This window comes from Oenanthe melanoleuca, chromosome 4 (genome assembly GCF_029582105.1).
Source record: "Oenanthe melanoleuca isolate GR-GAL-2019-014 chromosome 4, OMel1.0, whole genome shotgun sequence".
NCBI classification, from domain to species: domain Eukaryota; kingdom Metazoa; phylum Chordata; class Aves; order Passeriformes; family Muscicapidae; genus Oenanthe; species Oenanthe melanoleuca.
Genome location: NC_079337.1, coordinates 58642868 through 58660788, shown reverse-complemented (window position 1 = coordinate 58660788; position 17921 = coordinate 58642868). Strand labels below are relative to the sequence as shown.

The window sequence follows — 17921 nt, the reverse complement described above, 5'->3', positions numbered from 1 at the left end:
TGCTGACATTATACTATCCTCTTGCCACTATTTGTGACAAACATGGCCCTATGACAACCTTTTGTTAACCTCTCTGATACCATGGACAAATATTTGACCATGTACTACAAATACAATCAATGACACCTTTGGGACCAAAGCAGAGCAAGTCTGTTCCCTTGTGTAAGCCAATGTCAGCATATTTGCTCCTAATTTTACAGTACCAGGAATGCCACAAGTGCTACATGCTCTGATTCTGCAACACAAACTCCCTCCCTCACCTCTGAGCAGGGACAGTCTGACATGCAAGGAGACAGTCCATTGCAATAGTCAAGCTAAATGAAGCAGTAACAGAACTCTTCAGTCAACATCTTTAAGTTGCAATAGGGAAGGATGAATCCAAATTAGCCTTCTAATTATTTTCTCTTTAACTTGACTATTTAAGCAATTACCTAAGTTACACAGTATAATGTACTATAAAATTTTTAGTACTGAATGGACTTGGTTTGATGCACCACTGTTCCTCTACCAAAAAAAAGTGAAGGAAGAAAACTGTATATAATTCTTGGGTTATTACTTGTTTCTATTTACTTTTCTCCATTTTGTAGGCTCTTGCACCTCTTTCTTTCCACTACTGTTAACATTCCGTCACCTCTGAGAGAAAGCCAAGGATCCTTCCATCATGGATGAAATTTAAGTCAATGAAATGGTGCTGCTTCATTCTAGCTGAGAAATACAATCACAGCCTGGGTTCCCAGGAAGTCTATAGATAGAACACTATAATTGAATGTTTTTATTGATATCCTTCAAAATATTTAAAATGGAAAGAGAGCATTAGAAATCTTATTTAAAAACCATGAACTATTTGTAAATAAGAATGAGCAAGGTTTTCAAAATTCACCTGGAGCACTTCTTAAAATCTAAGAAACTTGATCATACCTGTTTAATAAACCTTTTAGGCAACTTAAGAGAAAAGGATTGATTTCCATTTCAAAAGAATCACCAATTTTTACTGAACAAAAACCTAGCTTAACTATGCCATGCAAACTTGGAACAAACAAGCAGAATTTCTTGTATATATCAAAACAACTTTATTATACAGCACACCGGAAGATCAGCTGTTTTAAAGTCAAATGCTGAGACATCAAAGGCATATTTTCATACATGCAAAGGGTGAGACACTTGAATACTCTCAGGTAAACTTCCATAAATTAAAAATGAGACTCACTTGTTGATAAGAACATACACTGTATTGGTAATGTAGCAAAAGAATAATGGCTTGAATTTAAAATTAATCCTGGCTTAGATGAGGTTGTCCATTTAAAGAATATATATTCAACTTCAAATAACCAAGGAAAACATTTGAGATACTTTGCACTTTTTGCATATGACAGCACCATCATCCACAGGTCTAAAAAGATGCTTTAATAAATTCCATAGAAATAAAAAGACATCTAAAACTGCTTTTGCCATGCACCTTTCTTTCCAGAAACAACTTTCACTCAAGAGAAGTAACACTCTTTGAAGTACCCAAATTGGTGAGAAACTTACAATAGAACAAAACCATAATTTTAAAATTGTGTTGATAGATCTACTTGTTACTTTATATATTTTTCTGAATTTAAATACTATGGAAATCAATACAGAATCAATAAATGGTTTTAAAATTCCAAAATGTAGAGAGACATCCACAAAATCTAAATCACTTAGAGAACATACCCCAAAATTTGAACTCATTTAGCTTTATGGAAAGGGTAATAGAAATCCAGTACTAGCAAGCACATAAGCTCATCTTCCCTCTCATTTCATGTTTACAAACAAGGTGCTTCTTGTACCTGAGAAGATTTTACAGTTACCCCTGAGCCACAAATTGCTGTTGGCCAGAAAAGCTGTCTGGTGAAGGATCACAAAATTTTCATCTGAGTCTGAGGCTCCTCCCTAAATATCCACAAGTCTAGCCTGGTGCAGACATTCTCATGTTCTTCTTAGAAGTCATTCCCACAAGACAGTATCAATTTCATGTTAGATAAAAGCACTCTAAATCTGTTCATCTTCTTTCAATCCATGAACCTCAGTGACTACACAGCAAGTGCACTTGCATCAGAGGAATAAGCTATGCCAGAAATCAAGACCTTACATGTTTCTGCTTTTGGCTCCCATGTTTTCAGGGCTCTGATAAAGAGACAGCTTGGATATATGAGATTCAAAGTTGCCTCCTGTGACAACTTCAAACTCATTTGCTGTCTCTGCTTTCCTCAGCTTGTGTTTTCAAAAAAAAACTTCATTCATTTAAATTCCTGCAATAAGTAACAGCTTATAAATATTTCATTTCATTTAAAGGAAAAAGAAATCATTGCCTATCAGCTGGAAAAAGTAATAATGAAGCATACTTGGCAAAGTCCCACTTCAGAATGGCATCACCCAAGTATGAGAATGACATGTGCTAATACCTGAACTTAATCCAGACAATAAAATCCACGGTAATAGACATTTCAGAAGCTGTGTTTTGCTCACAGGACCTCTTTTATATATTAAATCTAACACTGAATAGATTATGATTATTTTTCAATTACACCTGGATGAGCAACCAAGTAATTTTAAATTCTTATTAGATGGGCATGTGCACATCACAGAACTGGAAATGGAAATTTGAGTATTTAATTTCTAGTTATGATTATTTAAAATCACCTGGAAGCTTAACACAGAAGCAGTGTATTTCATAGTATGTCTCCAGTCCAAAACTAACCCTAGGTAAGTTCAAGGGACCTCTTCACAGCTTTTGATTTGAGGCATTATGTGAAATATATTGCTCCTGGGCCAGTTTCAACTAAGATGATGTATTTTGGAGACAGTTGGTTTTTAAACATCTTCTATTGCTATGCTCTAGAGCTACAGATCCTGTCATGAACACAAGGTTTCTTAAGCCATGTCATGCAGTCTGTCCAATTCTACACACAACATGTGACCAAGTGTGAACATCTATTTTCAGTGGAACGGCAACTCCCAAACTGATGACATGTAGTGTCATAACTAACCATGTCTTCCAAGATCTTTTTTTTGAGATGGAATGGGGAAGGTGATGCTATTCCAGCCCTCAGGGGTGAGAAAGGTGATTTAATACTGAGAAGGAAATGAAGGGAGAATAACAAAGGGGACACACAGAGACAAAGGAAGGAGGAAGGAGGAAAGAGACATACAAAAAAAAAAAAAAAAGCAGACAGGAGAGTAACAGAAACAAAGGACAGCTGCAGAACTTGCCTAAAGGGGAGCAAAGTTTCTGACTGACTGATAGTGACTGTGACAATGAGGTTCACTTCATAAATACAAGTCTATTTAGTGGCTACAGAAAATAAAAAACTTGTCTATCTTGTGCAAACCATCCACATACAACAGACTATGGATCAAAGACTATGAACTCTTTATATTATTCCCTGGCACAGAGTCTACACCTTAATGTGAATTTCAGTGCTCTCATCTCAATGGGCTCAACTTCTGAGCTACCAACCCCTGTGAAACATCACACTGGGCTGAGTTCTGCTCCCTCAGGGAAGCCTTGATGTACTTCACAAAGTACAGCAATGCAATAACCAGACTTGCTGGCACTTTCTGCAAACAAGATAAAAAAATTTATATCCTTCTGTAGCTTTACATTCCCATCTTCAGGAACAGTCTCTTCACAGTCATGAACATTAGAGCCAAGATGTAATCCCTCACAAAGGATGGACATTGATTCAAACAGGAAGTGCAGGCACTTCTTTTCATGCAGCTCCAGTGTTCACAAAGCATCCCTTGCCTCAGAAACACACACAAAAGCACCCTGAACTTTCCTGTGTGCTTGGAGACTGATCAAACTAAACCAGGTCCACCCACTGATGAAGAAACTTGTCTTTCATTCAATCCTTATGTTGTAGCAGTTCAGGTCAGCTTAAGAAGTGCCTTTCTGCAGTTAACTAAACCACAAAAATATTGTATATTGATAATTTACCTGCTAACAACCCAGTTCTCACATGAATTAGCTATGGTAGTCTGATATCAGTCATCTCCCTCCCAAGGGTTTTTAAATCAAGAAATGGAACACAGGGCACAAGGTGCTTATATAATAAATTTTTAAAATTCTCTCTTAGGGTTTTCCAGGAGCAATGAGATTATTAAAAGGTTCAAAGCCTTCTAAATGAAGCCCATTTTAGAAAAAAAACCCATCTGGTTTAAAGCAGTTGAAAGAAGAGGAAGAAAGGAAGGAAGGAAAAGAAGATCTTGTTAGTGGCCCTCAGTGCTCTGCCCAGTAGCCCTTGAGAGATGCTGCAGGAAGATGAACATATGTATTTCATTATGAACTGAAAATATGTTCACTGAGCTACATCCTACAACTTTTAAGCAAAGGTGCCAGATTGAGCCTATATGCAGAGAATGTGTTCCTTCTGCATCTTACTTCACAGAAGCTGACAGGGACCAACATCTTAATCAGTGAATCAGAAAGTGGGTTTCACAGAGCTACAGAAATTCTGTCCAGCTGACATGCAACACATTTCTTCACTTTTCTTCTTTACAGTGGCTTTAGACAGTGTTAAATAATAATAATACCTGTGACCCAAGAGAAATTTAGTACATTGATAGTGGGCTGCTTGCTCCAAAAATATGGACACTTTTGCTCTATCCACACATCCTCTTCCCTCCTGCATGTGCTCAGCAGCAGCTTGGTGGATGTCACATACAAGAGATGAAAGAAGAAGCTCTGGATTCTTTCATATTTGTTTTTCCTATCAGGCTGGGAAACTACAAGAAGAAAAGGATCAGATCCCAGCTGACTCTGCTGGGCCTGCCTCATTCAAGGAGAAAGAAAAGCTCAGAACCACTAATAGTAACAGCTGCCCAATTTTCTACCCCAAGCACCAGTACAGTCAAGGGCAACCAGAGAGTTCACTGTCAATCCTCTGTAATCTGTCACTGGTGCTCAGGACACAGCTCTCACCCTACTCCCAGCATAAATGTTTTGCATAGTTTCTGTTCAGCTCATACTTCTCACTCAGAGCAAAGAACATGTTTCAAGACTGCTCTCAAGGCAGCTGAGACCTTTCCACATACTTGCCATTTTGTAGTTGGGTAACAGGCAGAGAAACACAGGAAACCACTGATTTAAAGCCAAACAAATTAGCAAAATAAGAAATGGCCTTTTACATCAAAGGCTGCAACTTTGATGAACTCCTACTGCCTATGAGGAGGCATCTGTGCTTGAGAGAAGAAAGCTTTTTTCTATGCTCTAACCTCATGAAACACTACAATACTGAAGATTCCAAAGCCCTATGCACAGCAATTAAACTAGTGCATGGTACAAGACTAAAATGAGAGAGGCCATAAGCCTGTAAGTACAACCACACAAATACATAGCTGATCCTAAAAATCTGATTTTGACTTCCTTTTCCACTGGAAGATCACTGCAGGTTGAGGTGAGGTGGGCACAAGAGCATTAGTCTTTCTGTGACACCCAACTGCTCCAGCAGTCCAATGTGCTCCAGCATCACCAATCAAGTCTGTGGGAATCTCCAGGCATTTGCTGCCACCAATCTCTCTAGAATTCACCACATGAGCTCTGTGGCAGGCTGATTGTTAGAGCACTGCATATGTGCACAACATCCATTTGGATCCCCATTGACTGGTGGTGCTAATTGAAGTAAAGATCTGTGCACCAAGAAAGTAATCCACTAATCCACCTGCTCCTGGCACATGCTGCTTTTGTTTTTGTTTGGTTTATTTCTGTTTGTACATCTCATCCATGGAGCCCTTCAAAAACCATGCACAGAACAGAGCTGCCCATACAAAAGGGGCTCACAAGTTCCCTCGGGGCTAAACTCTTATCTCCACCTGTGTTAACACTGGTGCCTCCTTAGGTTGAACACCCAAAACAATTGCTGAGAGCATAAAACAAGAGCTGAGAGAAGTGTATTCTGCTCTCCATAAATGGCAAGATTTAATGAGTGCTGCTGCAGATTTAGATGTGTTAGGCTTCACAAACAGCTCCAATCCTCTGAAAAGACCAAGTTACAAGGTATCTTTGTAGCAAACACAGGAAAAATATCTTATTGTACCCCTTGAGGATTTTATGGCAACCTACTACCCCAATACAATCGTGTTTTCAGTGAAGAAACAACTATTTCTTCAGAATCAGTCACATTTACCACTGTGAAACACTGCCAAAAGCTCAAAGAGTGATTCCAACATACTCCTCTCACTCTCCAGTTCCATCCCCTTGGGCATCTGTCTGGCAGTGACAATTGCTGGTGGAGGGAAGCATGGGAATGCATTAATCATAAACAGGCTCTTCTTCACCACCTGAGAAAAGCAACAGCTCAGCTAGGGAGGACAAGCTGTGCACTGGTAAAATTTACAGCTCTTTTCTCAACCATCATCATCATCTTTTATTGGTATTACACAGCACCTAAATGCTACCAACTCAGAGCAGAACCCCAGGACACATCTTGCTCATACACATGCAGGGGGAGGACTCTTTCCCTGGCACTTTCAGTCCAGGGGCCAGAGCAGAGACAGTTACTGTGATAAAAAAAGTGTTTTCACAAAGTGTAGCTTGCCATCTGCTAAAACTTAATGCACTGGCAGCAAACATAGACCTGCTGCTGCACAGGAGTAAGGGCACATCACAGGGGTTGGTGCTCCCAAATATGCTGCTGCAACACTCGTGCAGCTTTACTGAGCCTCCAGTGGCAAAGAAATAAAGTTCATAAAGTGAATGGGGAAAAAAAAAACATTAAATATAGCTACTTCATTAATTAGAACAAACTTTTAACAATGTTACTGCACAGAAATCACAAAAAACAGTTTTATTTGCTGATGACCAAGTTATTTCAGTGATTTTTATGACTTCCCTTAAAAAAAAAACAAAAAAAAAAAAAAAAAAAAAAAAAAAAATCACTATTTACTGTTCTGTGATTTTCTTTTTAGGAAAACAGATAATCATGAGAGCAATTAGAAGGATGCCAGAAATTAACAATAATCTCTGTGTGCAAGTACATTTCTAAAAATGTGCCTCAGATACACAATAGACATGTACTATTATATCTAGGTACTGTCCTATCCAGATGGTGCAACTAAAGAGCTAGCAAAAGTGAGCTATAACAGTAAAACTTGTAAGGTCAAAATAAATGTTATTCAGAGAAATAATTATTAGTCTACAAGAGTAGAAAGAAGTACAAACACTGAGAAACACAGTTCTTTCATTAAACTGCTTAACAAATGTAGAAAAACCATATTAAATACAGGTTAAGTTTCACTGATACTGTTTTTAGCCACATAATCTTCAGACTGTTCAATGAACTTGAAGTGCCACAGTCTAGGCATTTAAATTAAACTGGACTACACAATAAAAGGAGCCCTGATCAGGTATCTCTGGTATATCTGGCCAGGCCTTGGACAGCTCCAGGGATGGGGCACCCACAGCTTCTCCAGGCAACTTTTTCCAGTGTCTCACCACACTCACAGTGGTCAATTTTCTCCTTCCTAAAGAAGTAAAACACAGCAAAGGATCCCACCCATTATTTCTTTAAAAGTAGTTTTGTCATTGGTGATTTGTTCGAGTTTTCAATTATTATTACTGAGATAACAATAGGTTGGGAATGGGAAATTTTGGTAAGGAATGTGAGACTTTGAGAATAAAAATGCTGAAGATGTTGCAGGCTATCAAGTTTCATTCTGAGCTACAGTAAGAAGTCATATACTGCAGAATATTTTCAACCTATACTTTCTGCTTTTACGTAAATGAAGGTGACTTTTCAGAACACAGAAGGATTTTATTTGATTGTACTGCAGATTCCCTCTCCTTTATGTGAACAACCTTTGGTCTTAACTGACACAACCATAAAATATTGTATTTGGATAGGCAAAGGACTTGGCACAAATACTTCTGTAATCTGGGCAGTTTCACTTTTTAAATTCATAAGGCGGTCCATACCTTACAGAGCTTTCCATTTTAGTAGAACAATTACTGTTTTTATGAAAAGCTCATTTTCCCCTTCCATTCTTTCAAAAAAGATCTACTTACTCTATCGAATTTTAATAAAGTCAGAAGGGATGTCCTCAATTCTTTCTCCAAAGATCTATATCAGTAGATTTCTAAGACCAAACTTGGGAAGAATGCATTATTTTCCCACTGTGATATGTGAACTGCTATCCCCAGCCTAAACACATCCCTTAGGATTGCTTCATTTATCATGCATGTGTAATACATCAGCAGTATCAGAGGGAGGATTTCAATCTGGTGTCTCTTTAGAGTGAATTGCTCCATTTCCCTCTTAGATTTAAACTGAGCTTGTCCCAATGTAGGCACAGTAATATTGCTAACAGATAATGCCAGTCAAACCAGCAAACCAGGTAAAACCAGGTATGGCTGCAGGTATGAAGGATTCATGGAGGAGGACTTTGAAGCATGCTTGAAATACACATTCACTAATTAAAGTATGTATCAATTTTAAGTGTCTACTTAGGGGATGAGAAGAGGTGCTATCTTTCTTTCCTCAGCTGGAATTTGCTGAAATGTGGATAGAGCTCAGCAGGCAGCAGTCTGACTTGCAGCCAGATTGTAAGGCTGGTAGAGAGGAAAAACAGCAGCTGGTAGAAGCAAATAGATGAAGTAAGACAGAAACTTTATACTGTTAAAAAAGAAAAAGGAAAAAAAAAAATTAAACTCCTGAGTTACTTCAATCAGATTAAAATCACTCTGTTGCCCACATGGGATTCTGCTGTTCCATTCAAATATGATTATTGGGTTTGGTTTCTGTTTGTTTTTATAATCACACTATCATCTCAAGGAATTCTAAGAAAAACCCTCCCTATGGGAAATCTACTTTTCACTTTGCAATATATCTGCCATTTATCAAAGGTCTGAGCTGTCAGGATTTTTGACCTCATGCTCCTTTTAGTTTCACAAAACGTAGTCTGACTACTCTGCAGAAACAGCACCCAAATCTTACCACAAATTGACTTTAGTCCATGTTTGCATAGGTAACTACATTTACCATTGCAGTAAGGTTGAAGTCAATGCTTTTTATAGTTTTCCTCACAACTGATTGCAAACTGAACAAAAGAAAAAACCCATTAAATAAAATATCTGCCAGAAGAATACATGTAGCGATCACTAACCTCTACAAATCATATGGTGAAACTGTATCAAAAAGAGTAAGTTTCTAAATCAAACAAAGTATCTGTATATCAAATATAGACAAGTCTGGATCAGCTGAAGTTTTTGTGTGTAGCAATATCTGTAGACATGCAGTAAATCTTCCCTTCTGGTATGTGCTGCTTTTTAGGACTAAAACCACTATGTGCATATTTATATTTATTTTCCATAACAAACATATTTATGAGGGGGTCATAATATCAAGTTACTGGACAAATAAGTGCCTGCATGGACTTAATATTTTGACAACAAAAAAACAAAATACTGGCACCATGAAACTGCAGACTTGGAAGTAGCTAGCCAAAGTCCTGTTCACACTACTTTAGCAGTCTGCACACAGCATGAAGAGCAGCCCCTGAATCAAAAGCAAGTGTGAATACGAGTCGCATTCTCCCCCTATTTCTGCTTTGGCTTTGATTTTTTTTATTTTTTTAAATTGGTTGGTATGAATGCAGAATGGGAATTCTTCAAGAGGGTTGAAAAGAATATAGTTTTGCAAACAAAGTTGTTAATCTAGTACCAAAAAAAAAAAAAAAAAAACTCCTGGGATGACTACGGTCTCTCCAAAGGAAATTAGGATTTTTAAAAGCTGTCACGAATTGACTATTTTTGACCCAAATCAGAAAGGCTTGCATATTTTTAATAAATCTGGGCACATGCATATTTAGCTTAAGACACTAGGGCTATTCTTTTAGTGTGCTACCTGTATTTATTCCAATTCTCAGTGTTACTTATCCATTACATGGACGGCAATTACTTGCCCTTCCCACAGTAAATGGTGTGCCATGTCTTCAGTTTATGATATTTTAAGACTGGCAGGAAAATTAGTTCCACTTGCATGAGCCTTTGTTTGAAAGTAAGACCACACAACAGCTTTCTGTGGGCAGAGGGGACAGAGAACAGAAATACTAATTGCAGGAATTCACTAACCAGATACATTCTACTGTGACAACTACTGGCTTTGCAAGACGTGCATTATCAGTGATGGTTTTGACTACACATCCCACTGCAAAGAAAGGTTGGGGACATGCTTCTTGTTTATAAGATTTGCAAATAATTATTAGGCTACAAAATAAAGTAACAAGGACACAAAGTGGGAAGTGATTTGCCTATCTCCTGCTACAGCTCTCTCTTGACAACACAGGGAATTGAACCCTAATCTTCCCAGTGATTCAAGCCCACTTTACAATCCCTCCAACCACACCAGTGTCCTCTGCTTTGCCATCATAGCCACCATTTCTCTAACTCACCAAACTAACAGCATTACAAGAGGAAAATAAGTAAACATCAGACTTCTACAATACAGAAAAGAGGGAAGAGAGAGGATCAATTTAATTTATAGCCTCCCTTCTTTCAAGACATCTGATGCAACCAAAAATCACATGCTCCTACTATTGCAGCACAGGATGATTTACACAATGCAATTATTTTTCTAAAACTCCATATGCACATCAACCTAACCCCTGCCCCTCTCACATTTATGTATTTGCCCTTGATCCACACTTTGCTCTATGGCAGCACTTTCAATGAACTATTCATGCAGGTGAACATCCCTGAGAGACACAGCCACCCCCTCTGCTTTTATAGTTAGTTGTCTCTTCATCGTGGAGCTCAAAGGAATAATCCTATTGCATATTTCTTCTTCATTTATTTTACTAGGTGAGGTGTTTAAGAGGATATGTGGTCATCTGGAGCTCATCACTGTCAAATTTTCAGCCATGCAGCTGTAAAGGGTAAAGAAACTAGTTTAGCTCCTTGGTTTACAAAGTGCTGAGTACCTCCAATGAGGTGCCAAATGTGTGTGGTGACACTTTCAGATTGCTGAGTGCCTCCTGAGGTTTGCAGGGCCTGATCCAAAACCCCATTGTAGGAATGACAGCCCTCCCCTTGGCTGCACTGTGCCTGGGACAGAACAGAGCTTCAAGACTCAAGCCTGTGCTTCCAACACAAGGAAAAATATTCCACAGATTTAAGAACACAGAATAAGGTGGCAGGTTTGAGAAGCACTAGATTGTAGTGTTCCTGCCTCCAAACAACCCAGAGTAATATAAATAAATACACATCTACTTAAACAAACAGACATTCAAGACTACTTAAAATGTGTTTGGGATCAGGTGCTTATTTTCCACTGTTTGAATACAACATACAAACATGCAGCAAAATTCTCTCCAATCCCCTTGAGCCCATTCTGTTTCCTTTGAGCTTATTGTATTTCTTCCACTCCTTAAAAAAAATAAAGAAAAAAAAAAAAGATTCTACGAACTGTCTTTACAAATCATTTTTCTGTGGAAGCCTTTGTTAAAACCAGCTCTTCTTCTGGAAGCATGCAATAAAACAAAGCTAATTAACAAGAAAAGAAGATGAAAAAAATGCTGACAGTCATACTGTAAAACACCCAGTGTAAAGACTGGCTGCTTTCATTTGGGTTAAGGCAGAAAAGTCTTTCATTAACAGGTCATTTGTTCAAACACAGATTTGCTTGACAGTAATCACCTGATAGAAGGCAGAGTAAGTGTCATACTTTGTAAGGAACTCTGCAAAAGTATTTTTATTGAATGTATAAAGAACGTCCAGAACGTCTGCAGGCATTCTGCAATACTGAATTAGTCGATAGCAACTAAGCAAACAAAAAAAGAGCTAAGTTGCAGCAAAGACTGTAAGCACTTTCATTTCTTCTGACAGTTGCCATTTATCTTTGCTTTTGAAGAGACTACGTGGTAGTATTCTAGTAAGTGAGCTGTAGCATACTGTGAAAAAATAATAACATTTTAGCAATACAAGCCCTCTCTGCAGCATCTGTTATTAAATCTTTGCAGAGAGGCGAGGCGAGACCGCTAGTCATAACTGTGGATTAGCAAGGTTCTACTATATTCATTTTAGAGTGCAGAATACTTTGCATGAAAGCTGTTACTTGCCTTCTATGTCAAAAAATGAACTTATGCCAACTTTTTAATACTGAATTCTTCAAGGAAGCTGTCCTAGCAGCCTGCAAGCACTGTCCACAAAAAAAAAGGCAGCAGTCTAATAGCAGAGAAATGGAGGAAGGACAGAATCAGAATAGCTGATGCTGCTGATTTGCAACACTTTCTTTTCACAGAAAATGACCAGCATCTTCCTTCCTTCCTGAGCAAATCAAAAACTGCCTTTGAAAGTGTCAAGCTTTATGATGCTGACTTCAACTCTGACACCTGATTATACAAGAGCATTAACATAAGCGCTCAGCATGCTCCAGGGAGTCACTGCATCCTCATCAGTGGAGCCTTAGCAGCTCCACATTCTGGCTGACTCCCTAGCAAAACAGGCAAAAACCCAGGACTTCAGGTCCTAGAGAAAGGATGATAATTCACATACTTATGAGAAGTATAACACACACACTCTGAACTGAGCCAAGTTTAAGTAAACTTTATACTAAATTCACAAAGTTCAAGCAGAGTCAGAGCTTAGCTGAACTGTAGTTAAAACTCTCAAGAGATTTCCAGAAACACTAAAATCCTCCAGGATAAAGTTCATCTTAAGCTTTCATAACGATATTTTCCTGACTATGAAGTTACACAGACAGCGCAAGGTGCTACTATGTAATATTTACCCACGACGCCCACTGTTATGATATAATGTTTCAGTGAAGAATAAATTAGAAGCAGCAAATCCCTGAAACTACCCGTGTGAATACACAACCATTAACAGATCAATACATAAAGAAGTGAAGACTAACAGAAATTGAAAATTAGTTTAAAAAATTCTAGTGGCACCCACCGTGAGAGTTGCTGTCTAAAATAGATAAACTATAACGGCAAAACACATTGCTTTAACCGTGAAAAGTTGTGAACACTGATGCTCTATGCAGTATCATTGGTCCCAGCACAAGATTTTTATCCACCGACGTGGCTCTAAAAGCCCCCTCAGAAAGCTGCTGCTATTCCGGACCTTTGCGGGATGTCCCCACGCTCCTGCGGCTCCCGGCGGGGCCGTCCCGCTCTCTCACTCCTGCTGCTCACATCACCTCAATCCCAGAACTACGTTTTATTTAATTTTCGGTTTGCTTCGGGTTTTTCTTTCCCCGGCGCTTGAGGAGGCAGAGCGCGGCGCGGGGGAGATTACACGGGGATGACTGAATCGATTAAGCCTCGACAATTTAATCTGGGACTTCATGCGGGGCTGGAGTAGATAATCCCCACACCGCAGTTCGTCCGTGCGTCCCCTTTACCCGGACACCTGGCACAGACCCGGGGGCACGCCGAACACACACGGACACTGCCTCGCCGGTCCGGAGCTAAGCCTCCCTCCTCCTCCTCCTCCTCCTCCTCCTCATCCTCCTCGCAGCGCGGCGCGCACCGCGCACCCGGCGCCTCTGCAAGATGCGCGCTCGCAAACTTTCCAAACTTCTGGGGAAGTGGCGAGGGGTACGCGGGGTCGGCCCGACCGCGGCGGCGCTTCGCCTCCCGGCGGCACCTCACGGTCCGCAGCACCCCGAGCGCTGCCCGCGGGTCTCCCACGCCCCGGGCCGGCCAGCGGGAGGCGGGAGCAGCGCGCTCCGGCCGCACCGAAACCGGCGGAGCGCAGGTTGCCGCTCCCCGCAAGTTGCAAGAGCAAAGCGACGGCAAGGGCAGGGACCCCAGACCCCGCCCGCACTGCCCCTCGCACTCACGCTGCTGTTCTCGCCCGTCCAGTGCACCATCGCCTGGTTGTGAGACGCGTCCCCTTTCAGCACGAAGGAGGTGCTGATGAGGGAGACCTGCTCCCGGCCGGCCGCCAAGGATGCTCTCCTGGAGCGGCCGCTCCCCGCCGCCGCCCCGCCGCCGCGCCGCGGCTCCGGCGGGCTGCGCGCCCCGCGGGTCAGGGCGACGGGGCGCGGGCGGCCGCAGGGCTCCGCGCAGCGCGGCGCGGCGGCGGCGCCCAGCAGCGGCGGCAGCAGCAGCAGCAGCAGCAGCAGCAGCGGCAGCGGCGGCGGCAGCCGGGCAGCCCCGCGCGGAGCGGCAGCGGCGGACACGCGTGGCCCGCCGTGCGCCATGGTGGCTCTCCGGCGTGGTAGTGACAGGCGGGGAGGTGGCGGGGAGGGAGGGAGACACCGCGGCGGAGGGCGGGGGCGGGGGAGGGCTGTAACCGGAGCGGGGCTCAGCAGCAGCGCCGTGCGCGGGGCTGCGCGCCCAGCCGGGGCGGCGCCGCCATCTGCTGGTCCGCGCCGAAACGCCGGGCGGGCTCCGGCTCACGGACACCACACGGACACGACACGGACACGGACACGGACACGGACACGGACACGGACACTCGCGCCCCGCGGGAGTCTCTCGGCGGCGAAGCCTCGCCGCTTGTGAACTTTCACGCAGAGCTCCGGGGAGAGGCTTTCCGAGATCGCCAGAGCAAGATCCACGGAGCCTCTCGGGGCAGGTGCGCTGCAGCCCGAGGGGCGCTGGGGGCGAGCACCCACCGCTGCCTCTTTGGACACCAGGGATGGATGCCTTGGCTCGGCCGGCCGTCCCAGGAGGCTGCGGTAAAACGGTCAGAAGGGCTCTGTGGTCAGAGCTGGGCGCTGAGGAGCTAATGAAGCCGGTGCAAAAATACGATTCTTGTCATTAAGACAAGCACTTCCATAAGGAAAAGGACCCTGTCCATTCTTCTGCCCCTTAGCTCCTAGGAGGCACCAGGCTCGTCACCTGCATTCTCCAGAGAGGACAGAGGGCCGTTGTTGCCCACTGTGGGGACATGTGCCTTGTAATTTGGGATTGATCCATGGCAGCCCCAAGAAATGCTCTCCTGGCATGGTCACAGCCAAGGGGGACTGGCTGGATCTGTGCAGGGTGGCATCACTCAACCAAGAGGTGAAGTGGTGGAAGAAGATTCAGCCACCACAGTTTGAGTGCTCTTCCTGCTTCACTGCATCGTGCTGTGTAACTATGAATAAATTGGGACTTATGAAGCAGTTTGCCTCATGCTGTGAAGAGGGCACACATTAGAAATCCAGAATAACTGAGGTTGGCATGGACCACTGCAGAAGTTCTGGTTCAACCTGCTGCTCAGTCCAGCTGAAGCTGAATCTAACTTCACAATAAGATAAGGATACTCAGGCCTAAATTTAAGAAAACAAGTTTGAAAGACCATTGGAGAAAGTAATGACTCCAGGTACAGGCGCCCAACAGAAGAGATCTGGGCTGATTAAACCCAAGGTGAGTAAAGTTAATAAACCAGCTTTAGCTGTAATCTGCCTTTACCCTAATGGCCTAGAAAATTAGGATTACAAAGGCTTTTCTAGGAAGATTAATAGAAAAAATAGTATCCACTGGTTTAACTGTACCATTTACAGGCCCATGATGACTACCACAGTGACCTAAAGTGACCTGGTTATACCAGACTTGTGTAAAAATTACTTTCAGCAAGCTATATGACTACATATTAGCCGTACACCTTCAGTAACCTGCCCTGTTATTACTGTAATAGCTTGAACTAGAAGGCAGTTTCCAATTCAGGATGACTCTCCATTTCAAAAGAAATGCAGAATAAAATTTAAAATAGTATTTTTTAAAAATCACATGTTTTTTCTGTGCCTCCCAATAAAATCCTCTTTCAGAGTTCCAAGCACAGCCCCACAATCTCAAAACAGCCTCTGTTCAGCCTTCCCCCTTGATCTTCCAGCACAGTGTCTGAACCAAAAGAAGATATTGCCCCTTATCTAGGCATCTCCAGATGCCAGTTATGGAGATTCTGTTCCAAACACCCTGCCAACAAGGGGCCCAGGCAGTGACAGAAACTCAGGCAGGCAGCACCACATGACCCAGGTCACCAGTAGCTGCCTCTGGGACTCTTGAAGGCGCCGTGTATCAAATTCATTTCTAAAGTACATCTTGTGTAACGAGCAAGTTAATTTTTGATCTCAGATCTTGATTCTGGAGACATTATCAAAAGCTCAGAAGGCCCAGGAGAAGCTATAGGGAGCTGTCTAAGGAAGGTAAAACAGGAGCATGAGACAAGACTGACTTTGCATCCACTTAGTTTTCACACAGTGTCTTATCCCTCTGAAACACTACCCTTGTAAAGCAAAAACCACCTGGGTTTAAGTGAGCAGAAAGCTAATTTTCCAAACAAAACCCTCTTGACTCTTGTAAACTGGTCTCAACGACAGCTGTGGTCTAACACCTGTTTGAATCACTGCTGTTCAGGCATGTTCTTTAGGGACACACAAGTTGGGCAGTGATTCAACAGTTCACAGAGGACACACAAGCAGAAAGTGATTCCTGTTGGAATAACGGTTCCATACCAAGTGAGTCACCTTCCACCTTTTGCACCTCTGCACAAAGAGGAACATGAGAAAACACATAATGCCAAATTGTTAAGAAAACATTTTCCAACCTCAACTGTATCAACCAACATGAAGGGGTCATTTGCCTGTTATTAAGAATAAAATAATTTTGATTCTTACATCATGGCATATCTCCTGTGTAACTGTGGTGATTACCCACAGTTTGTAGAATAAGCTAAAATTATTCAGAAGAGATGAAGGCGCCCAAGACCCTTCATGTTAAAACTAGCATGCAAAATCTAATACTTCATCTGAATAAATATGGCTGGACTTTGTCATGCTCATCCCTTTTGCATTCACCACCGTGTTTGACAGGTTGGGCTCCCATGAGTAGCAGCAAAAAGATGGTAACATCCACATTCCTAAGAGTCGAGTTCTCTGTATCCATCAGTTACTGACACTTCCCATAAGGAGACTTAAAAAGGAAAAGAAAACCAAGCAGTTGTTGCAGAACTGATGAAGCCTGGTTTCTTCCAACCTTGCACCTTAACTGCAAGGTCTGCTCAAGTCTTTCCCCACTGTCAGAATATCTTTTCCATGATTTTCACAGGAACCTAGCAAAACCAGTAATAAAGTTCTCTTTATCTGCCCAATCACAAAACTTGCCATCTATTTTTGTGATCATCCCCAATTTGCCAATTTAGTTGAAATTGTCTTAAAGGTTCAGAAGACTCTGATCAAGGTGGATGGATCCACAGACCAATGAACCACTCAATGACAAGGACTAATCAAGCCCTTTATTCTTAGGCAATTTAATTAAATATTTCACCTAAAGAATGCTAAAGCTGAGAGAAATTGATGTAATTCTTATGTATGAATTGTAAGACATGAGAACATGGGGATGAATCATTCAACCTACAACCATACTTGTCACTAATTGAATCCCTTGGTATCAGGCTTTTAAGAGGTCAAGGATTTGATGGAACCCAAAGTAACTTCTCCATTTTCCCTACTTTAGAGATTATCATAACCAAGACAGATGTGTGGGCAACACTGTAAAAATCTTTGCAATATCTCATCTCTGCCACTTAGTGAAAGGCTTTTGCCTGGCTTCTTCAATGGCTGTTGAAGCTGATTTTACATCAACCAGATTAATACATACTTACCAAATACTGCAATCTAATAAAGAATGCATATTTAATATACCAGTAATTCACAATAATAAATGTATCTCTAGACAAGAGATGCTGTAGAAACAATACCTACATGGCATTATTTCACTGTGGTGCACACTTAATGACAGTAGAGTTTCAAAATAAGAGTATCAAGCAGGTTGGATGAGAATGCTAAGGTTTGCAAAACTGGGAAAGAAGCTTCATTATGTAACTCCCATTAATGCATTCAAAGTCCTGCAGCTAAGTCACCTAAGAGATAAAATGATGTCTTTATTTTGTCCAAAGGCAGATGACTGTGTCACAGGTCAGAGCCCAACTGTCTTAGGTAGGTACTGTACAAAAAGAGAAACAA

At 41.8% G+C, this 17921-nt stretch overlaps 1 protein-coding gene across 1 annotated transcript in view; it reads right to left on the bottom strand.

Moving 5' to 3' along the window:
• SORCS2 (sortilin related VPS10 domain containing receptor 2) overlaps positions 1 to 13931 on the bottom strand; it is a 523907-nt gene extending 509976 nt beyond the window's left edge. Inside the window, exon 1 of the mRNA XM_056490195.1 lies at positions 13809 to 13931. Within this exon, the coding sequence (XP_056346170.1) occupies positions 13809 to 13838 (30 nt within the window). The 5' untranslated portion in view covers positions 13839 to 13931. The remainder of the gene's footprint in view (positions 1 to 13808) is intronic.
• Between the last annotated feature and the right edge of the window lie 3990 nt (positions 13932 to 17921).